The sequence below is a fragment of the Mrakia frigida genome, assembly GCF_051309035.1.
Source record: "Mrakia frigida strain ATCC 22029 unplaced genomic scaffold BDY24scaffold_18, whole genome shotgun sequence".
NCBI lineage: Eukaryota > Fungi > Basidiomycota > Tremellomycetes > Cystofilobasidiales > Mrakiaceae > Mrakia > Mrakia frigida.
In genome coordinates, this window is record NW_027481263.1 from 95566 (window position 1) to 116541 (window position 20976).

The window sequence follows — 20976 nt, forward strand, 5'->3', positions numbered from 1 at the left end:
GGGGGAGGAACGGTGTGCGATAAGACGGGACGAGGGAGGGAGATTGAGGTTCAGGTGAGTTGGCTCTCGCTCAGGTGGGAGAGGACGCGTTTGGAAACTGATCGCGATGTTTCGGGTGTTGGGTTCTGGCAGTTCCACTGCTCAATGACTGGGACGGACGGGATCGGGTTGATCAAAGAGGTTTCGACGTGAGTTTTTCGAGTCGAGTCGCGTCTCTCTCTCTCCTCTCCCTTCCCTTCGTTTCTCGGACCCGAACTCAAACTCACTCCCCTCTTCCTCCCTGCCTTTCTGCCTTCTTTCATCAGATGCAACTACGTTCGTCCCACCCCGCCTCAACCGTTCTTTCCCCTCGCTAAATCCTTCCCCCCCCCCCCCCCCCCCTCCTTCCTCACCCAGATCCTCCTCATCAACACCCCTCGGCTATGCAACGTCCCCGGTTTCTCATCCACCCACCTCTCGGAACCTCCCTCGGGAATCTCATGCAGGGAGATCGTCCCCGATGGGTCCCTTCCCACACCAAAAATCGATCCCGACTCAGCAGCTGAAACGGTTCGTTCTCGTCTCCTCGTCGTTTTCGTTTCTCGTTCTCGTTCCGACGCGTCGAGCTTCGTTCAAGTCTGACCTTTCTTCTCTTTTCTTTCGTCTTTGTCTTGTCTTTGCATTTTCCTGCTTGCTTTGCAGGAATCCTCCCGAACGTCTTCCAAAGATCGAACTCCTCTCCCTTCCTGGGCTATCCTCCCCGCCGCCGCTGCTGCTCGTCCTCCTCTTCCAAAGAACCCCCTCCTCTCTCCCAAACAACAACAACAACAACAGCAACTCACGCCGAAACCCCTCAACGTCGCTGAAACGTTCGAAACGATCCTTCAACGAGCCCTGGCCAAACTCGATCTTGCAGCAGGAGCAACAGCGGAGGGAGGAGAGGAAGAGGAGGAGATCCCCGTTGGAGAAGGGGACGCGGCGGTGGTGACCCTTCGAGTATCGCACGATCCTGAAACGGGGGAGATTCGGTTCCTCAACGAGGATGGGAGTCCTTTCGATCCTTCCGCTATCGACGACGACGACGACGGAACCGAGATGGACGCGGACGAACAACACCAACACGAACGCGAAACGCTCACTACTTCCCTCCTCGTCGCCGCTCAACCTTGAACTCCAATCCCAGCAAACCCGAACTTCCTCTCCCCTCTTTCCCGCCTCCGACGACCACGAACTTACGGAACTGAAACGACTGGCTTTGGAACTGGAACTGGAGAACGAGGACGAGAAGGAGAGGGAGGGGGGTGCTGCTGGAGTTGGAGAGGATGGAGGAGGAGAGGGTGCCGTTTTGAAGGTTTTGAAGGAGGAGGAGGAGAGGGGTTCGGAGGAGGAGAGAGGGACGAGGGATGGGTGAGTGAGAGGGAGAGGGAGAGGGGAGAGGCGACGCGTTCTTTTTTATTCTTTCTTTTTTTCTTGTGACGATTTTGAACTCTTTTCCTTCTTCTTCTTCTTTTCTATTTCTTTTTTTTGGGGGGGGGAATAGAGAAGAGAGTTTGCGAGAGAGAGTTTTGAGAAATATATAGGTTTCAAAGAGAGGAAGAAGAAGAGAAGCTGGGGAAGGAGGACAGGATGGAACGGTGAGCTCGGATCGCTTCCCTTCCCTTCCCTCGCTTCCCTTCTCTTTTCCTCCCCAAACGACCACACCGCTACAAAATCTTCCTACACCCTGGTCCCTCCTTTCTTCCTCGTCAGTCCACACGCAGATCCTTCCCACTTTGAGGGCTCTCACTGATCTTGATCACCATTCGCCCAGGTCCGAAGCGTCATCATCATGGCCACCTCTTACTCTCCTCCTCCCAATCTCTCCTTCCTCCCTCTCCTCCTCGCTCAAGCTCAGAAGGAAGCTTTCTTATCCAACAACAACGACAGCTCGTCTGCGGTTCAACTTCCTACCTCCTCCTCCTCCTCCTCTTCAACAACAACAGGCACTTCCTCCTTCATCCGAATCCCTTCAACCTCTGAATGTTCGACCTCCCTTCCCTCTCCCTCTCCGACCCATCCAACCGCCGAGAACCAAATCCCCGATCCTTCCTCCTCGTCGGAGCCGATCGTCCTCCCTGTGCCGGTGCCGGTGAAACGAGGGAGAGGACGTCCCAAGGGAGCGAAAAACAAACCGAAACTCTGCGAAGAGAAGAAGCAGGAGGAGGAGGAGGAGAGAGAACGCGAACGCGAACGCGAACGAGGGACGTATCCGGATGGGTCAATCAGGAAGAAGAAGGGGAGACCTAGGAAGGTGGGTTTGGGTTTGGGTTTTGTTTTTTTGGAGTAGGGGTTGGGGGGAGGGTGCTATAGGAGGGAAAGGGAGGATTGGGTGAGACGGAGGAGAGAAGGTGCCGACGCGTCTCACTCACTCACTTCGAATCTCGTCCTTTCTTTCTTTTCATTCGTACAGATCCCCTCACCGGAAGAACAAGCAGCTCTCGAACAGAAACGGCTCGATAAACTCAACGGAGTTATCAAACTCGGACGACCTCCTAAACCGAGAGGACCGAACGATCCTCCGCCTCGAGTTCGAAAGAAGATCAAACCCAACCCTGAACCATCGCCTTCCTCAGCATCTTCTTCTTCTTCTTCTTCAGCAGTAGCAGCAGCACCGCCGACTTCATTCCCCATCGGCAGCGGCAGCGGAGGAGGGAACGACTCTACTCCAGCCCTGGAAGCTCTTCTCCTCCTCGCCAACCCTCACCCTCCTCCTTCCTCTTCTTCGTCCTCGTCTTTCCCACCCATCTCCCTCCCACCTCCCCTTGACCCCTCCTCACATCTCGCACCCCAACCATCCATCATCGGAATCCCACCTCGAGCGCTCCATCTCCCTTCCGCTCCTCCTCCTCCTCCTCCTCCGCACGGCGGTCCGATGGTCTCTGGACTCAGCGACGGCTCCAACCACCACCCAGCATCCCTGAACAACGTCGTCATCTCAGAACTGGATCTTACCGGAGTAGATTTCGCGGCGTTCGAGAGGGTGCTGTTTGATGTGCAGCAGTTGGGGAAGGCGAGAGGTGCTGGGCCGGTGGGGGACGACGAGGAGGAAGAGGAGGAAGGAAGGAGAAAGAGGAGGATCTTCGGGGAGGAGGAAGAGAGGTTGGGAAGGTTGGTGGGGAGGTCGTCTGGTGGTGGTGGTGGGGATGGGGCGAGCCTTGGGAGTGGTCAGGTTCGTTGGTTTCTCTCTTCCTTCCGTTCCCTCGTCTTCGACGCGTCTGAGTCTCGCTCCTCTCCTCTCCTCTCTTTCCAAATCTCACTCCCACTCCCTTCCCTCCCTCTTCCCTCTCCCGTCCATTCCCTACAGATGACCCTCCCCCTCATGCTCCTCTCCTCCAACGAAACCTCCAGCCCTCTCGCCGACAACGACATCGACAACGACAACAACAACAACGACCCTGCCCACGAATCATTGTACAACCCACCCTTCTACTCGGAACCATACCACTACCCTCCTCCGATGGATCAGCTCGCGTTCGATATGCCGACGTTCTTGAGGGAGATTCAGGAGTATTCGAGGGGGGGTTATGGGGAAGAAGAGGGGGTCGGGGAAGGGGAGGGGAGTGGGTGGTGAGGAAGGGAGGAAGGGGAGGGGACGGGACGGGAGGAGAGGAGGACTTGGGGGTTTTTTTTTACGAGCGTTGGGTTTGGGTAGAGATTTGACGAGGATGAACTGATCATGAATATGGCACGATACGTAGGAGGAAGGAGGCGACGCGTCGTGTTCCGAGATCGTCGTCAGGAAGGGAGTTCCCGTCGGCCGTCTTCACCTTTTTCGAGTGGATCTATCTACTGAAGAAACTATCTCTGTGTGTATTCGATGAGTCTACAGAGACAGGCCTCTCGAGGGAGCTTCGAGGACGGGGTTGGCAGTCTTCTAGCCTGCGGAAGACTTGAGCCTTCGAGACGACGTCGAGCCTCGCTTCTCCCTCACCGCCACCACCTCTCCTCCGTTCCCTTCTCCCTACGCCTACCATCTTTGATCTACGCCTCGAGGGTTCAAGGTCTACCTATATCCGACCGTGTTCGACCTGTCGACGCGTTCCTCGTCTCTCTCGCTTCGACGCGTCCTCACATCTTCGGCCGATCAGCAAACAGCCCTTCTTCCGCATGGAACCATTTTTCTCTCCTCTACTACTGCGCCTCTCGGACGCTCATCTCGATTTTTTCCTCGGTCGAAAGAGCTTGGGACTACTCGTGTGGCGCGACTCTTCCCTTCGCCCAATCACCTTGGAGAACCCTCTGGGCTGGCCCGCTTCTTTCCAACCCAACTCGTCTCGTCTTCCCTCTTCTTCACCTTCTCAAAGTTCAGAGGTCCTCGCACTGACTCCAGTCGGTAGAGGGATCTCTCATCTCAAGCTCCAAAGGAATCATTGTTCGACGCGCGCGGATCTTTCTTGATAAATAAACCTCGGCCCACGCGTTTCCCGGCTTCCTTCCCCCGTCAAAATTTTACTGCGGACGACGATCTGATAAGGCCGTGGATTTTCTCTGGTCCAAGCATCTTTCAGTTTCCACCCCCCATCTTCAACCTTCCTTCTTTCGCCCTTTCCTCCTTTTCTCCCGTCTTCCCTTCAAACCTCCTTTCGCCCAAAGATGTTCACTACCCCTCTCATCGCTCTCCTCACCGCTGCCGCCTCTGCTTCGGCTCTCGTTCTTCCTCGACAGGCTAGTACTGAGGATGTTCCCAGTGAGTTGCGTTGCTTCCACGTCCAATCCCGTCGTTGCATCTCTTCCCGTGCCAGTCTCCTTCCCTCTTCTCTGACTCCCTCCCCTTTTCCTTCTTTCATTCTCTCTTCTCTCGCTTACAGTCAAGCTCGTCTTCCCTGTGAGTCTCACTTTCTCTCTCATACTGTACGTATCCTCAGCGAGAGCTGAACTCGTTTCTGTTTCTGCCTTCCCCCTCCTCTCCCCTCGCTCCTTTCGCTCCCGCCCGCCGGCCTCGCCCTTTCCTCCGTCCTCTCTCTCTCTCCTCCCTCAGTACTCTCGAGGAACCTCCGCTGCTACCGCTGCCAATGGACCTTGTCAAGGATTCCCTGCTCAGGTCGACAACCGAACCGAGTTCCCTCTTTGTGAGTTTTCGCTTCCGTTCACTCTCATGGCCACCTTCCGTCGTTCTCGTCAAGTCGAGAATCCTCCGTGGTGCGTCGACTTCTTCGGCTGACCTCTCTTCCCTTCCCTTCCCACCTGCGCCTGCGACTTTTCTTTTTCTTCTTCGACAGCTGGAGGAAAGTTTGCCTTCACTGACTCGACTGGAGTGACCAACTTGACCATCTCCTGTTCGTATCCTTTTTTCCGCTCGCTGCTCATCGACGCGTCTTCGTTCCTCTCCACTGACCCGACCGTTTCTTCGTCTTCCTTTCCTCCTCAGACGCCACCAACTACACTTCTCCCTCGTTCAGGGTGAGTGATCAATCGACTCATCGCTTTCTTTGTTTCAAAACGAATCGTCGAAGATGAAATTGACCTTCTTTCCCCTTCCCCTTCACTTCACTTCGCACCTTCGCGTTTCTCAGCGCTTCCTCCCCGTCATCCCCTCCGTCGCTGCTGGACAATCCTGCTTCGAGGAGTACCTCGATTTCAACAACTACGGATCCAGCCCTGGTTCGAACCTGACCTTTGGGTTCTCGTGGCTCTCTGCCGCTGGAGTTCAGCAGTACGAGGTGAGTCTTTCTTTCTTTCCATGCTTCTTTCCTCTTCTCGATGGTCTTTCTTTCCTTTCTTCGAGTCTACCCCTCGATGCCTCCATTTTTGTCGAAATGCTACCTCTCACATCTCTGTTCCTCAGCCCGTAGAGGACAAAAAGGCTGACCATCTTTTTCACGACGCGTCGTTCCCTCTCTTCTTCAAGTGCGCCGACATCGTCTTCGTCAACGCCGCCGATTTCACCACCTCTCTCACCGACGTCTGGTACGTTCCATTTTTTCTCTCCGAAATCATCAGTCTCATCTAAAACCCAAACTAACCCACCCCTCCGCTGTTCCCCTCTTCTTTTCAGCGTCAACGCGACCACCACCGCTTCAACCACCGCCGCCACCGCTGCTTCTGGAACCGCTGCCGTCGTTTCTGGAACCGCTGCCGCCGCTGCTTCTTCTGGATCAGCCGCCGCCTCCGCTGCTGCTACTACTGGATCAACTTCGGGAGCGATGGGTCGATTCGAGGTTGCCAGTGGAACTGCCGTGCTCCTTGGAGTTTTGAGTGCCGTTGCTGCTTCTCTTTAGGTGTTGAAGGGTTCAAATTGCTTCTTGGGGAAGGCTAGTCGAGGTTGAGGGTTAATAATAAGGGTAGTGCAGAGGATTCGTTTCTAGTTTAGTGATGCGGGAAGAGAGGGCGATGGCCATGGCTTTAACAGGAACGAGAAACGGAAGAATTCAAAACTGGGCAGGAGCAAAACTCGACAGGCTCTTTCGCTAGCAGAGATGGGTGATGTGCCGAGATCATGGAAGATGGAACGGCGATGCCAGCTCGTCGACGTTCGATTCGACGCGTCGTTACCCTGGGTGTTGGATTACTCGCTCTGGTCGTCCTCTTGCTCGGTTCAGCTTTCGAGCAGCGTACCCCATTCTGAATTGGATAAGCTAAGCGTATGCTATCTCCCAAATCCAGACACCGAACGACTCACCAACCCCAACGAGGCGACGCTTTACCCACCTCCCTCTCCCTTCCTTCCTCTCTCCTACCCCCTTCCCAGCCTCTTCACCTCTTGAACAAGCACCGTTTTGCACTCCACTCTAGCGGTAGTCGACCTCTCAATGCCCAAGGGAGCCGATCCCAGCCGTGCGAACGAGGAAGGCGGACGAGGAGGAGGATGGGAGGGACGCGAATCGAAGAAGCGTTGGGAGATGAAGGTCCGAGGAGTGAGGAGGAAGAGAAGTGGAAGGTAAGGATGGTGTGGTGGTGAGTAGGGTTGATGAGGCGATGGTCTCTCGAGGGATGGGAAGGGAAGGGAAGAGAAGGGGTGGGGACGCGTCGACGATTTGAAGGCGGGAAGACGGAGACGAGGGAACCGAGGATCGAAGGAGAGGAAGATCCATTTGAGGACTAGTGAATTCGATCGCAGAGCAGACCCATGAGGTAAGGAAGAGTCAGCGTCGATGTAAGCACCGTGAGAGAAAAGGAGAAGAACGACGAGCGAGAAGAGGTTGTCCTTGCTCGAATATAAGGAGTTTGCGAGAGTAGAAAAGAAAACATTCTCACAGTATTCATGAGGTTGACAGCTGTGAGACATCGAAAGGTCGTTGAGTGGTAGGCGAGGGAGCGTCGAAGATTAGGCAGGGTCGTCGGGATGGAAGCTGAGAGAGAGAGGTCTGTGATGGTTCAGTTGAGCCCACAAAAGGATGCGCGTTCGAGAGAACTGAATCTCAACATTACTCACGAAGATGACTTCGGAAGCCTAAGCAATGACCGTAGGGAACCTGGCTCTGGAACAATCCCCCAACGAGCTCAAGAGCATCTGACACTCCAACGAGGACGACGGCCAGCCTTTGTTGAGGATGTAAGAATCGACGATCCGATCCCAAAGGAGGTCTCCCATCTTCCTCCTCAGGGAAGAGGGAAAGGAGGCGGGCGTGATGGGGGGATGGGAGGAGGCGAGACCATGCGTGACGAAAGAAAGGGCCATCCAAAGCTGGTGGTCGAAGCAGAACTCCCAAACCTTGATGGTCGGCACGCTGAAGGACACCACGTTGATGAGATGAGTCTCCGTCTCGTTGGAAAGCCAGTCGACTTGGTACTTGACGGCCATGAGGAAGAGAGGGATGACTTGATCGCCATCGAGGGAGAGGAAATTCGGGCGGGAGGTGGAAGGATTGAGGAAGGTGAGGAACCTTCGAACGGTGTCGGCGTCTTCTGTGAGGTTGATGATGGGTTTGGGAGGGGATCCTTTGGGTTGAGGGATGTCGAGGAGGTCGTCGAAGACTGAGGAGGCTCCTCGTAAGACGAGAGATCGGAGTGGGAAGAGGACGTGAGCTCGGTTGGAGGCGCAGGGGTGAGGAGGAGCTCGAAGGACGATGTCGGCCTTCTCGTGGTTGAAAGTCTTGTCCTCTCGGTCTGGAAGGGGGTCGTCGGCCTTGAGCTTCTTGGCTGGGCCAGAATTTCCCAGAGAGGAGGAGGAAGGACGAGGTGGCATGGCCGTTGGGAGGAGGAAGGCGGAGGAGAGGTCGAACCCTCCTTCCTTTCCTCCGACCACAACTCTGCTCCCTCCCTCGAATCGAAGAAACTTCAACATGTCCCTATCTACTCTCCCCAACGACGTCCTACTCGTCTCTCTCCTCCCAATCTTTCAAGCTAGACTCGAGAAACAGGATCTCTTCCATCTCTCACTCGTTTCCCACCAGCTCTCCTCCCTCCTTCGACCCATCCTCTTCCACACTCTCGTCTTCACCATCGGACAACCCTCTTCTCTCGAACGAGTCAGAGCCCTCACGTCGTCCCCCGATCTCGCTTCCCTCGTCCAGAAGGTCGTTTTCGAGGCGGACGAGGAAGAAGAAGGAGAAGAGGAAGGCTTCGTCGAAGCCTGGACGGCCTTCCTTCCCCTCCTCGTCTCCCTTCGAACCATCGCTTGCAACAAAGGGATCCCCTCCGAGGACTTCTGGACGATTCTCGAGAACCTTCCTTCGATCTCTCCAAAGGTCATCGAAATCGAGGATGGATTCCTTGAAGACGAACAGCTTCCTCCTTCGTTCTTCCTCCTCACAGGCCTGGAGGAGATTCGCTTCGAAGGAGATCACCAACGCTTCCACGTTCTATACCGTCGCTCGGTCTCCGGCAAGGTCGAGGATATGGTCTCTAGGAACAGCTCCACTCTCAAGAAGATCGAGATCCGCTCCTCGGCTTTGTACATGAACAAGGCGAGTCCCTCTTCTCAAGTCCCAACCTCTCTGAGAACGACTTAGACGCCTCTCCTTCATGTTCCCTCATCCCCCCTAGGTCCTCGCTCCCGACCTCGATACCACTCCCACCTTCCCTTCCCTCACTTCCCTCGAAATCACAGCCAATCTTGACGGAACGATGTACTTCGACCGTCCTCACTCCTCCCTCCAACCCTGGTTCCTCTCCCTCCTCCAACACACCTCGCCCGCCCTCCAGTCGATCTCGATCCACACGGGAGTGATCAGCATGCGATCCCAGAACGGTCAGATCCACATGGCTCCAGGGGGTTTTCTTGCGACGTCCAGCACCAACTTCGGCTCCTTCAACGTCCTCCAAACGGACGCCCTACCTCTCTCGGAGACGACCCTTCTCCCCCTCCTCCTCAACGCCGAAACGGTCGCTCAGATGGGAAGAATCAGGAGACTCGAGATTGGAAGACCCCCTGAGGGGAAGAGGGGGGAGCAGGAGTGGGTTCCTTTCGGGAGGAAGGACGCGACGGAGGTGTTCGACGCGTTGAAGGGTTTGAAAGGGCTGAGGGACTTGAGCGTCACGTTGGGAGAGATTGGAGAGGATCTTGCTGGGATGATTGCTGCTGTAGGTGCTGCGGTTGGATTGGAGAGACTTGAGATTGAGCTTCGAGTTGGTAAAGACGACGAGGAGGCGACGGGAGACGGGTTGCTTTGGTCGGAGGTTTCGGTGAGCTCTTTCGTCTCTCTCGCTTCAACTCCTCTTGTACAATGTACAATCTCTGCTGACTTGCACATTTTCTCTTTTGGCACAGGAACCACTCGTTTCTTCCCTCTCACCTATCGCTCCGACCCTCCGAGCTCTCGTCGTCTGCGACAATCGAATCTCGAAGGAACGAACCTCCCTCTTCCATCCCGACGATTCGAACTCGATCGAACAGTCAACTCCCTCGTTCGAATTCCTTCCCACGGTTCGCCTCTTCGCCAAGCAGCTTCCCAAGCTCACTTCGATCCGATGGATCACCCGAGACGGAGCGAAGGGCGACGAGGTTGTGAGGGATGAGCTTTGGGTCGCGACGACTGAAGGAGGGTGGATGAAATGGGTTGGCTGAGGATGCAGGGATAGCTCTTCGAGTCCGTTTTCTACTTTTTACGACCTCTCATGCCATTTTTCATCTTCCCCGCTGGCGTTTCGAAAGGTCGAATCGCTGGGAACCCTCCTCGAGATGAAGGGTGGTGACCTCCTTCGACCTTCGTTGTCTCGCAAAGCTCCTGACCATGAAGATCTTCTCGCTCGGGAACAAACTGCGAGCTCGGTTATGAGCTTCGAGAGAGGCCAGCTCGTCGATTCAAAAGGGCGAGGTTGCTGGTCGACCTCGCCCTTCCTTCGCCCTTGCCGACGCCTTTCTTTCGGATTCAGCTGTATTTATGTCGAAGAATCTGCTGGCTGATTCTCTCCAGTATTCTCTCCAAACTTCACTATAGCCTCACTTTCCGTCAGCAGCCCTCGACGCCCATCTCATCGCCTTAGTCCGAAAGTGCTCAAGCTCACGAAAACGAGCCTCGTGCTTCCCTTCTTTCCTCCTCCCAAACGCCCATCATCTCCCTTCATGCTTTTCTCGACAGCACTCCTAGGGCTCCTCGCTCTCTCTTCCTCAGCCCAAGCAGCTTTCAAGCGAAGTCATCAGGCTTCGTTCTTCGCTGGAGGAGAAGAGGTCAAGCTCGATCAGATCCGAGGAGGAGACGTTCATACGGAGGTGCGTTTCGTTGTGCCTCTTCCCTCCCTTCTTCTCGGGCTGATCCGAAGTTCCGTTCGGTTTCGGACCCAGCTCTATCACGACCAATTCCCAGATCATCGAGTGAGGATCAAAGAGACGACGGGGTGGTGTGATCCAGACGTAAAGTGAGCTCGTTCTTTCTTCGTTGATCAGCCCATGCGAGTCTGAACCCTTTTCGGTTTACAGGTCCTTCACGGGATACTTGGACGTTGACTCCCATGGAAAGGAGCTGTTCTTCTACTTCTTCTTGTCGAGATCGGAGCCTGAGAAGGATGATGTTTTGATGTGTGAGTGAGCGAGGAAAGGGAGTTGAGCCGCTCTTGTCCGCTTCGACGATGCTGATACTTTGCCTTTCTTGGACGTGACTACAGGGATCAACGGAGGGCCGTGAGTATAGATTCATTTGAGCTTATCTTTCCTAAAAGCTGACCACTCTATGATTTATCTTCTCCTACAGCGGGTGCTCGAGCGCGACCGTTCGTCTCCGCCTCTCTTTCCTCCGGCTCGAAGGCATCTTCATCGCTGAATTTATGTCGTTCTTCACTTCCACAGGGACTCTTTATGGTTTGTTTCCACTCCTCTAACCATTACCTAGGATCGCAGCTGATCTCATCGATCCTATGCTCGACTTTTTCTCCAGGAACTCGGTGTGTCTCGTCTCTTCTTTTCACTTCTTCGTTCATCGCGTAGTACTGAACATGGCCTTTTCTGACTCTCAGGCCCGTGCTCGGTTACCAACGCCTCTCTTGGTATCGACGGAACCAAACCGAACCCTTACTCTTGGAACAACAAGCTCGTTCGTCGCGTCTCCTCTCTCTATTAATCCGTTCTCCTCGCCTCGCGGCTGATCTTTCCTTGACCTTCCCCACAGAACACCTTCTTCCTTGATCAACCCACCGGTGTAGGACTCTCTTACTCCAAGAACGGCCAGACCGTCTCTAATACCGAGCAGGCATCCGTGGACGTGCAGGCGTTTCTCTCCATTTTCTTTGAGACTTTCAAGGAGTTCGAGGGACGGGGACTTCATCTCGTGAGTCAGCCCTAATTTTTGCTGTCTTTTGATGCTTTCTAAACTGACGTTGGGTTTCGGTTCTGATATCAGAGCGGAGAGAGCTACGGAGGACGAGTGAGTCTTCGTTTCTTCTCACCTTTCACTGCCTTCACCTTCGGTCTCGAAAACTGACCCGAAACGGGTTCGTTCTCTACTCAGTACCTCCCCATCTTCGGAGCTGCTGTTGTAGACGGAAACAAGTTCTTGAAGCATCCCATCAACTTGAAGAGTTCGTCCTTTCGCCGCCCTCGTCTCGTCTCGATCGACGCGTTGTTGACTTCTCCCTCTTTCGCTTCGTTAGGTGTCATCATCGGAAACGGTTCGTCTGACTTACGATTTTCCATTGATCTGTCCTCTCACACACGCTAACACCTCCCTCTGTTCTCTCGTCTTTCAGGAGTCACCGTTCGTTCCTTTCCCGCACGCGTCTTTCTCATCTGTCGCCTTTCGAAGACTTACATCCCTTTTCCCCTCTTTGTCCTCGTTCAGGATCGGTTCGACCTTACACTTTCCCACTACAAACAAGTTCGTCCCTCCATCTGCTTCTCCTCCCCCACCCCCCCCCCTTTCATCCCCTCACCTCTGACTTCGTTCTCCTCGATCGTCCAGGTCTGCACCTCCCTCTCCGGCCTCCCTCCCGTCCTCTCTGTTCTGGATTGCGCAACGATGCAGGAGTCTCTTCCTCGATGTGAGGCTATGATGAAGGTTAGCTCGTCCTCTCGTCTCTTTTGATTCCTCGTCGTTGTCCTGACGTTCGTTTCGTATCAGGCCGAATGCGAAGACCGATTCGACGCCTTGGGATGCCAGGCAGCTCTTGACTTCTGCTACAAGAAGATTCGGTCTCCGTTCACTGCTACGGGGTTGAACCCTTACGATAGTGAGTGTAGTTTGAGCTGAGATGGACGAGCGAGGGTCGACGCGTCAAATCGCTTCACCTCGCTGATCAACGCTCTCTGTATCCTTCATCTAGTCTCCAAACCCTGCGATGGTTACCTTTGCTACGGTGACGTCTCGTTCGTTCCTACTTTCCCACCCATTCTTCCTCTCCCTGTCTTCCTCTCTCGCCTCTCCTCTCTCCCCAATTCTGACCTCCCTCTCCTCTCTCTTCTTTCCCAAGAAACGGCATCTCAGCCTACCTCGATCTCCCCTCTGTCCGCTCCCACCTAGGCATCCACTCCTCCGTCCCACCTTTCGTTGGCTGCTCCTCAGCCGTAGGAAGCGCGTTCAACGCGCAGATGGACGGGACGGGGAAGACGTACCTTTACGTGGCGAGCTTGCTGGAGCATGGAGTGAAGGTGCTGATTTATGCGGGGAAGTATGATTTCGTGAGTTCTGCTTTCAATTTGGGGGTTAGAGGGAGGGAGGGAGGGAGAGAGAGGAGGAGGGAGGGAGAGACGCGGTTCGTCGTTCCGTTCGAAGTTCGGGCTCACTCTCCCCTTTCTTTTTTCCTCAAACCCTTTTACTCGACTAGCAATGCAACTGGATCCACCAACTCTCCTGGACGTCCAAACTCGAATGGTCCGGTTCCGTCCCTTTCAACGCTGAGCCCATCGAGGAGTGGTTCGTCTCCAAGAACTCGACGGAGGCTGCTGGGGAGTGGAGGAGCAGCGGAGGGTTGACGTATGTTACTGTTCGAGGGGCTGGACATAGTGAGTAGGAGCTGGCGGGATGATGGAGGAGGGAGCGAAGGTGGAGAGGGAGGAAGAGGGGAAGGGAAGGGAGGGAAAGAGAGGACGCGTCGCGGAGTTTTACTGACGCTTCTTCGTTGGTTGTTCCGCTTTCCTTCACAGTGGTGCCTTACGATAAGCCTGTAGATTCTCTGGAGATGTTGACTAGGTTCTTGGAGAACGATGGGAAGATGTCAGACTAGTTTGAGTCCTCCTTCTCGTTGGAGCGGTAGACTAGACTACCTGCTCCTTCATCGGGGACGTTCGCTTCGTTCCCTTTTTCTACCTACCCAAACTTTGTATCGCGATCCGCTTACACTAGATCTCATCTCTCAGCCTAGAATGCTCGTTTGCTGAGCTGTTGTGATCTTCGATCGAGCGAGAAGAGACGTCGTGAAAAGCAAAAAAACAGACATCGTTTCGTAGATTCGTCTCGTCTCGTATGTAACACGCTTGAACTATCTACCCCTCCACCATCCAGACAGTCAAGATTATCGTCGTCCAGCACGCTTTCGCATAGTAGCTTGTTGCTGTGGAGAAGAGGCGAAGAGAGAAGGAGAGCGAGAAGGTCAGCTCGAGAAAAGAGGAGAACGAGTAGGAGTGTGAGAGTATGGGAGACGAGACGAACCTTTCTTCTCTTCTTGTACCTAAGAGAGAGACGACAGGGCGAGAGAGAGAGAGAAAGATGGCAGCGGTCAGCAAAGAGGTGAAGGAGGGAAGAGAAAGGAAGGGCAGGAAGTTGACGTGAGCTTGAACGAAAAAGAGACCTTCCCACTCACTTGTGCTTTGACATCATCTTCTTCCTCTGCCTCTTCACACTAATCATGTCCACGTTCCTATCTCCCAACCCATCGTCCTCCTCTCCAATCCATCCACCGCTAACCTCCCCAATGAACCCTTTGTCCGTCTCGCTCTCCAACCTTCCCATCGCCACGGCCCTGAACAACTCCATTCCCAAAGCCTCCTCCTCCTCCCTCCTCGTCTCCTCGCTCAGAGTACCCAGAACCCTACTGGACGCGTCCGTAGCAGCCTCGATCCTGAGGTGCTGTTCGGCGAGGGAGGGTTCCTTTCGAGTGAGAACAGGGTGGGAAGGGTGGGAGGGAGAGAACCAGGCGGAGGAGAGGTCGATAGGTGGGAGGGAGAGGAAAGGGGAAGAGGGAGAGAGGAGGAGGGTGGAAGGAGAGAGGGATCGGGTTTCGGGGAGGATCATGGGATCCACGAGGGAGGTGGTTGAAGAGGTGTTGGTTCGGTTGAAGGAGGAGGAGGAGGAGGTGGAAGGAGCGAGGAAGAGGTCGTCGAGAAGGTCCTTCTCGGACGTTTTGGGAGTAGGTTTTGAGGAGTTTGAAGTATGGGAGTTGACGAGGTTGAGAAGATTATCCTGAGCCTTCAAGATGAGAGCCTTCCTCCTATCGGCTGCTGGTCCAGAGAGGATGTCCCAGATCCCTCCTGCTCCTCTCGATCCTCCTTCCGAATCCAAGTCGTGAGCATCGAACTCTCCTCCTCCTCCGATAGCCGTAGAGAAAGAGGCTTGTCCGATCGCTGCTGGTGGTGGAGCAGCCGAGAAGGGATGCGCGGTGGAGATGGTGGTGGTGTAGCGAGAGGGAGAGGGAGAAGGAAGGGAGGAGGAGGTGGAAGAAGAAGAAGGAGCGGAGGTGGAGGACGCAGGGGTCGTCGCAGGGAATCGAGAGGAAGAAGACGAAGGTCGGATCCTAGATTGAGCGGGGAGAGAGGAGGAGATGGCTCGCTTGAGGAGAGGAGAGGTTCCCAAGCAGGAAAGACGAGGGAGGAGGACCATGGTCGTTTGAGGAAGAGGAAGGTGACGACTCGACTTTCTTTTTCGAAGGAGCCGTTCGGGAAAGTTGGATTCTATAAGAGAGTGGTTTTCATTAGGAATGTTTTCATTACAAGATTTCCTGTTCCTCTCTTCTACTAGAGAAGGCTGAACAGCTTGTCGTACTCCTTTGAGAAAGTGAAATCCTAGGCTACACATCTCCCTCCAACTTCTCTCCATCCTCGTCCTCCATCGTCGCCCTCCCTTCCTCCGCTCCACTCCTCCCTCTCACACCGACAGCCTCAGCCATAATCCTCTCCAACCTGTCAGGACTGATACTCCTCTCTCTCGACTTCCAGCTTTCCACACTCCCACTTCGACTCCTACTCCTGCTTCGGCTCCCACTCGGACTTCGACTAACGTATCTCCCTCCTTCGCTTCCGCTCGCACTCCTGCTCCTACTTCTACTCCTCCCTCTCTCCTCCCCATCCTCCATCTCCACATCCGATCCTTCTCCAGCACGCTCCTTCCCACTCCTCCCGTGACGATGACGCGAAGGCGAAGCGGTAGGAGAGGGAGGTCCGTCGAGAGCTTCTTCCAGGACCGAGACGCGTTTGGCGAGTCCTTCCGTTTCCTCGAGCACTTCCCGTTTCGTTAGACGAGGGAGGATGATGTCGAAGACTCGATCTTCGTGGAGAAGCTGGTCGATGAATTCGTCGAAGTGGAGGATCGAGTAGCCGGCTGGTGGAAGGGGAGGGGTCGGACGGAGGAGGAGCAACGCAGGAGGGAAGGGAAGGGAAGGAAGGAAGGAAAACGGGGAGACAAGGAGTCAGCTCTTTGTCTATACTGGTGTCGGCTCGCAACACGTTCGAGGAGGTGAATGCTCGGGAACGACGTCGCTCGAAGCGAACGAATGCGTCCGAACACGAAGTCGAAGGAGGAGGACGAAAGTAGAATCTGGACAACTCACCATCATCTCTCAATCTCAGCTTCTTGTAATCCTTCATCAGAGGTTCCAGAATCTCGTAGACTTCGACCGATCGGAAGGTGAGACGGACGTAGAAGGCTGCCAAAGCTCGAAGATACCTGAGGAGGGAGGGAACGAGGAGAGGGAGAGGTTGTGTCAGCTTCGTGAGGTCCACGCGAGTTCGAGGAGGGAGAAGGAAATGTTGTGAAGCCCAGAGGTGGTAGGATTGCGAAGAAAGGGGAGTGGCTGGGGAACAGGGCGACGAGGAAGAAGGAAAGGTGAGGTCGAGCCGTGGAGTCGAGCTCACGACACCTTGAACAACACCTGACGCCCTTCTCCCACAAGCTCGTTCGCTCTCATCGGCCCCTCTACATATCTCTGAAGCTATAGAACAATACTCCGCCCTGCTATGACCCAAGACGACCTCGAGACAACTCTCTCGACCTCTCGAGCTCACGACCTCCCCTTCCTTCTCGACAGCTTCCCTCTCGCTCAACACACCGTCCCACCTTCATCCAGACACTCCAAATCAAGCGAAGGACTCACTTGAACTCCTCGGCCAACAGATACTCCATCAGAATCTCCTTCTCTGGCTGCAGCTGCAAGAGCTTCAACGTCAAGCACAAGAACTCGGTTGGACGTTGATTGGCGAAGACTCCTCCGACAGAGTTGATGGCGATGGTTTTGTCGATCAGGGACTCAGCTACGACGAGCGAGGGCAATCAAGAGCGATGAGAGGGATGTCAGTCGGGTTTGAAAGCGAAGGGGGGGAAGCGAGGCGAGGTGACGATGGAGGGAAGGAGAAGGAGAGAGACGACGAGCTCACCTGTCAGAGCGAAGCAGTGTTCCTTCCAGTACTGGCAGTCGTAGATTCTGGATCGGATGACTTTCTCGATGAGGGCCTTCAGGTGGAAAGAAGAGCAAGGAGGAGAGTCAGCTTGAAGCTCGAGGGAAGAAGAAGGAGAAGGGTGTTGAGCTTCGACGACATCGCCTCTTCGCTTCTCTGCTCCTTCGTCCATCCCTCTCCGCTCCAAGCTAGACAGTCCATGAGCTGGGAGATTCTAGAATGTTCTATCCCATCCTGGACAGATCTAGCCTTTATGAGGCTGAGCTCTCGTTCGTCGAGGTCGCAACGTCTCGTCCCTTCCCTACCAGCTCTCCTCCTCTTCCCCTGCTTGAGACTCACCTGAGGGTTCCCTCCATGAATATTGGTGTATCCTTTCGTAGTAGTGTTCGCCATCGCTAATCGTGGAACCACTGGAGTTGGATTGGAAAGTCGAAGGAGAGAAGGTGATGAATAAGGGGAGGAAGGCGAAGTTCGAGCTCACCGCGCTCGACTTTCCCTTCTGTTGTGTCTTGCTGTCAGAATCCGATTTTCTGGCTGCTTGTGCGATCTTCTGCCGCTTTTTCTTCTTCACTCTTCAAAGAACTGTCAAGTCGAAAGATTTTCCAGGCGGAGGTTAGAAGCCCAGCCGCTCAGCCGACGAGCTTTACTTCTTTCCTCTCCGCCGCGAGTTCGCACCCAACCACATCCGTCTTGGAGCCCTTCTATCGATTCTGCTCTCTCGCCTCTCTCGTGTTTGGGGGACCTTGTGACGAAGGCTGCTCCATCCTCTCACGGATGGATTCTACCTTCGTCGCTGGAGTCGCCTGAGGGAACGAGTCCTCCTCAGGAGAAGCTCGTCCCATCTCTTTCTTCTCTTGCTGTCTCTCTTTCGCTCTCAGTGTCTTTCTCACTCTTCTTCTTCCAGTACCTACGGAGCACCCCTCGATGAAGGTGGACTCTGCAGGTGAGAATTCTCCTCCGAGGGACACGCTCGTCGTTGGCCACCGGCCGAGTCTTCTCACCTCGCAGCTTCTCCTTCTCATCGCTCGGTTCTCCTTTCTTTCTTCGCTCAGCTGCTATCTTGGACTGCTCTCCGAGTCAGCGGGGAAAAAGTCAAGGTGAAGAGTCGACCGCGACCTCTTCCCTTCAAAAGAGTCCAGCTCGCGACGGTCTCTTCCCCTTCACTGCTCCTGTCTTTCCCCCTCTTCCTTCCTCCTTTCCCCTCTCTTCTTATATCTTCCGTACTCTCTCTCGCGCGAGTCTCTCAGCTTCTATGACACGGACTGATTTCCACTCTCGAGGCGAACGAGATGACTCGGTCCGAAGATCTTCGAGCAGTCCAAACTCCAAGCGACGAGGCGCGTCCAAAAGAGCATCCGTTTAGACGCGTCTCGACGATCGTATCCGTCATCTCTGCTCTCTTCGGCTTCGTCTCTTCCCCAGCAGCCTCGACTCTCCACTAGCTCGTAGATCTTCTCGAGGGAGACGCCTTCCGAGGTGGCTCATCGAAGCTCAAGATAGCAACGTTGATCTGCCCAACGCCTCTGCGCCGCTGCCAGTCCTTCCTTCGCACGCAACTTCAGCTCGAACTCACGAGGATTCTCTACGACCTCTTCGAGCAAAGTCTTTAGATCGACAGATCGACTGGAAGTTCGAACAGGAATGCCAAACGAGGCTCCGGTTTGGCGAAGCAACGCGTCGACGCCTCTTCGAAGAAGGTTGGGGCTGCTGCCGTGCCGCTGCGATCCTCTCTTTCCTTCCCCTTCAATTCTGCTCGACTTAGCAGCTTCTCGTAGATTGAAGAAAACTTTTCAACGCTGTTCAAAAACAAAAACAACAACAACAACAAACACAGCTCGGATCCGCCCATTCTGAGTCGTGCCTAATCTGTCTCTCCCTTTCCTTGGTGTCTTTGATCGGGGTCGGTAAGTTCTACCCTTCCCCGTCCTGCCAGCCATCTCTACTATACTTCCTGTTATCTCGTGCTGATCAGCTCTCCTCCCTGATCTGCAGATCTACCATTTTTCACTTTTCAAACCTCTTCGAACCTCTTCAAATCCGTTCTTTCCTCCTTCCCCCTCAAACCTCGACGCGTCTTACAATCTCCTCTGCCCGTCGGCCTGTTCCGCGTCCATTTTCAAAGACGCCTCTTTCTCCAGCTTTCCCTTTCCTTCCCTCCCCAACTCCCACTCTTCCCTCTACTTCCCGAAACACACTTCTTCCACCTCCCTCCTCTCTCTTACACGCCTGTCGGTCGCTCAAGGAGAGCAAGAGGACGATGCGACTCCTTCGACGACGCGGTCTCCTCAGCTTTGCTCTTCTTCCCCTCGCGTCCCTCGGTGAGTGTGCCTTCCCTTTCCTCTTTCCCTCTTCCTCTTCCGCTCGAACTCAAGCTCATTTCTTTCCTTCATCTCCTTCCCCACAGCTGCTCCCACCACCGTCCCAGCCAACTTCGCCTCAGCTACTCTCCTCGCTTTTCAGATCGTCCTAGGCAGCTCTTCACCAGCAACCAAGACGATCCACGCGGCGAGGGTGGGAGAGGCGGCTCTCCTCGAAGTTGTCCCTCTCGTTTGCCAAAGGAGCTGTAGCGATTACCTTTCTTTCGAGCCTGTGAGTTTCTTCGCCCTTTCTTCTTCATCCTGGATGTTCGATAGCAGCGAAAAGGAACGATGGGAAGGAGGTGGAAGCTCAAGAAGCTGACTGTCAATTTGGGGTCTTGTTTCCCGAGCTAGCCTTGCATGCAGCTACAAACCGAAGAGTGAGCCTTCCAACCTTCTTTTCCCTTCACCCATCTCACTCTGACCTCTCCATCTCATCTCTACAGAGCGTGCAGTATCGCCTTCTGCAAAGCAGAGCGGATAGATCAGTTTGTGAGTCTCGATCTCCTTTCCTTCGGCCCCGTCGAGTCCATCGCTCCAACTCACCCTCCCTCCTCTTTTGCTTCGTCTTCAAGATCGGCTGTCTCAACTGCCTTGTTCTTGTACGTCTCGAGCCGATTTGTGGAACTTGCCAACTTTCCTTCCGCACAGCATCCGACCCAAACTGACCTTCGTTTCGTTCTCCTTTGTCTACCTGTTTCCCTATCTCTACATGTGATCGCGCCCTCTCTCCTCCCTTCCCTCCCCTCCTCCTCCTCCCCCTCCTTTCCCTTTTCCCTCGTCAACCAAACCAGACCGGAAACACCACCAGTATCAACCAACGTCGATGTGGAGGAGTCGGAGCTCAACTCACTCGTTCGTCCTCTCCCGTCTCCACCACGTTCGTCTGCGTCCCGTCCCGCTCACCCTCCCTCCTCTCCTCCCCACCCCTCGCAGTCCTCCAAAACGCCTGTACCCAATCCACAGCTCTCATAGCTCCCCAGAACCATCTGCTCCCCTACGAAGCCGTAGGGACGGACGCGTCAGGAGCTGCTTCCCTTTCCATCTCCCTCGCCAGCTCCAACTCGTACGCCTCGAGTTCGGAAAGACGGATAGCGTCACCAATGTGGAAGGGTTTGGGAGTTGGGGTGCTGGTGATGGTGGTGGGGAGCTGGTGGTGACCTTTCGAGGAGGAGGGGGGGGGGGGGTCGGGTTGGTCCGCGACGCATCTCTTTTCTTCTCCTCTCGTTTCTTCTCGTCTCGTCTCTGCTTCTTCGTCGCCTGTATCTCGAATCTTTAACGTTTATCTCACCCTAGATCTCTTCATATTGTGTTTATCTTATCTCTACTCTGTTGCTTTTGCTTACCTCCCTCTCGTCCTTTGCTTCGTTCCCATCTTCACGTCTTCTCCTCTTCGTTCGTTCTTCGGTTGCTTCAGCTTCGGTATTCGGTTTCGTTTCTTCGTTATTCGGTATTCGGTTATTCGGTTTATTCAGTGTTCGTCGTCGTCGTCGTCGTCTTCTTCTAGATTGACCGAGTGTCAAAAGAGTTCGAAAAGTCAAGAAAGAAGATCACGCGTTGTCGAGAGGGAGAGGAGGTTTTTGAGCGTGGTAGTATATAGTCGAGCGAAGGAAACCAAGCCGGGACGATGAGAAAATAACAGGGCGAAGAAGGAGAAACGAAGACGAAAGTCAGAATCGAGAAGAG

At 54.5% G+C, this 20976-nt stretch overlaps 11 protein-coding genes across 11 annotated transcripts; 8 read left to right on the top strand and 3 right to left on the bottom strand.

Annotated features, from left to right (window-relative positions):
* The first annotated feature begins 84 nt into the window (after nt 1-84).
* Nucleotides 85-1445, top strand: BDY24DRAFT_77400 (uncharacterized protein). Its single transcript, XM_076645125.1, has 4 exons — nt 85-188; nt 306-315; nt 397-549; nt 682-1445. Exons 1-4 carry the CDS (start codon nt 145-147, stop codon nt 1147-1149), a joined length of 675 nt encoding a protein of 224 aa, XP_076495931.1. The 5' UTR covers nt 85-144; the 3' UTR covers nt 1150-1445.
* Nucleotides 1388-2342, top strand: BDY24DRAFT_77368 (uncharacterized protein). The gene has a single exon (XM_076645124.1). It carries the CDS (start codon nt 1808-1810, stop codon nt 2303-2305), a length of 498 nt encoding a protein of 165 aa, XP_076495932.1. The 5' UTR covers nt 1388-1807; the 3' UTR covers nt 2306-2342.
* Nucleotides 2343-2770: 428 nt separating this feature from the next.
* BDY24DRAFT_77110 (uncharacterized protein) lies at nt 2771-3712 on the top strand. The gene is made up of 2 exons (XM_076645121.1): nt 2771-3187; nt 3323-3712. The coding sequence occupies exons 1-2, from the start codon at nt 2891-2893 to the stop codon at nt 3587-3589; spliced, it is 564 nt and encodes a 187-aa protein (XP_076495933.1). The 5' UTR covers nt 2771-2890; the 3' UTR covers nt 3590-3712.
* BDY24DRAFT_77141 (uncharacterized protein) lies at nt 3713-4519 on the top strand. The gene has a single exon (XM_076645122.1). The coding sequence runs from the start codon at nt 3836-3838 to the stop codon at nt 4340-4342; it is 507 nt and encodes a 168-aa protein (XP_076495934.1). The 5' UTR covers nt 3713-3835; the 3' UTR covers nt 4343-4519.
* BDY24DRAFT_77450 (copper acquisition factor BIM1-like domain-containing protein) lies at nt 4478-6445 on the top strand. Its single transcript, XM_076645127.1, has 8 exons — nt 4478-4705; nt 4827-4843; nt 4997-5087; nt 5238-5294; nt 5387-5418; nt 5532-5678; nt 5867-5925; nt 6014-6445. The coding sequence occupies exons 1-8, from the start codon at nt 4612-4614 to the stop codon at nt 6234-6236; spliced, it is 720 nt and encodes a 239-aa protein (XP_076495935.1). The 5' UTR covers nt 4478-4611; the 3' UTR covers nt 6237-6445.
* A 963-nt stretch (nt 6446-7408) lies between these two features.
* On the bottom strand, nt 7409-8143 carry BDY24DRAFT_415730 (uncharacterized protein; the record flags this gene model as incomplete). Its single annotated transcript, XM_076643492.1, has 1 exon — nt 7409-8143. One exon carries the CDS (start codon nt 8141-8143, stop codon nt 7409-7411), a length of 735 nt encoding a protein of 244 aa, XP_076495936.1.
* Nucleotides 8144-8157: 14 nt separating this feature from the next.
* Nucleotides 8158-10029, top strand: BDY24DRAFT_391024 (uncharacterized protein). Its single transcript, XM_076640751.1, has 2 exons — nt 8158-8864; nt 8944-10029. Exons 1-2 carry the CDS (start codon nt 8241-8243, stop codon nt 9913-9915), a joined length of 1596 nt encoding a protein of 531 aa, XP_076495937.1. The 5' UTR covers nt 8158-8240; the 3' UTR covers nt 9916-10029.
* Nucleotides 10030-10291: 262 nt separating this feature from the next.
* Nucleotides 10292-13862, top strand: BDY24DRAFT_77589 (S10 family peptidase). Its single transcript, XM_076645130.1, has 20 exons — nt 10292-10609; nt 10682-10755; nt 10817-10917; nt 11002-11017; nt 11088-11106; nt 11183-11194; nt 11271-11277; nt 11350-11426; nt 11502-11660; nt 11733-11756; nt 11841-11910; nt 11983-12000; nt 12079-12086; nt 12171-12206; nt 12291-12386; nt 12450-12558; nt 12652-12694; nt 12799-13006; nt 13153-13330; nt 13472-13862. The coding sequence occupies exons 1-20, from the start codon at nt 10463-10465 to the stop codon at nt 13549-13551; spliced, it is 1482 nt and encodes a 493-aa protein (XP_076495938.1). The 5' UTR covers nt 10292-10462; the 3' UTR covers nt 13552-13862.
* On the bottom strand, nt 13493-15785 carry BDY24DRAFT_77618 (aurora kinase A-interacting protein). Its single transcript, XM_076645132.1, has 2 exons — nt 14128-15785; nt 13493-13995 (listed from the first exon to the last, which is right to left on the bottom strand). Exons 1-2 carry the CDS (start codon nt 15357-15359, stop codon nt 13686-13688), a joined length of 1542 nt encoding a protein of 513 aa, XP_076495939.1. The 5' UTR covers nt 15360-15785; the 3' UTR covers nt 13493-13685.
* Nucleotides 15179-17489, bottom strand: BDY24DRAFT_77583 (PRP38 family protein). The gene is made up of 5 exons (XM_076645129.1): nt 17273-17489; nt 16913-16988; nt 16633-16789; nt 16090-16205; nt 15179-15860 (listed from the first exon to the last, which is right to left on the bottom strand). The coding sequence occupies exons 1-5, from the start codon at nt 17324-17326 to the stop codon at nt 15331-15333; spliced, it is 933 nt and encodes a 310-aa protein (XP_076495940.1). The 5' UTR covers nt 17327-17489; the 3' UTR covers nt 15179-15330.
* Nucleotides 17490-19062: 1573 nt separating this feature from the next.
* Nucleotides 19063-20723, top strand: BDY24DRAFT_77839 (uncharacterized protein). The gene is made up of 5 exons (XM_076645134.1): nt 19063-19251; nt 19338-19522; nt 19645-19670; nt 19746-19892; nt 20085-20723. The coding sequence occupies exons 1-5, from the start codon at nt 19191-19193 to the stop codon at nt 20263-20265; spliced, it is 600 nt and encodes a 199-aa protein (XP_076495941.1). The 5' UTR covers nt 19063-19190; the 3' UTR covers nt 20266-20723.
* Nucleotides 20724-20976: the final 253 nt, after the last annotated feature.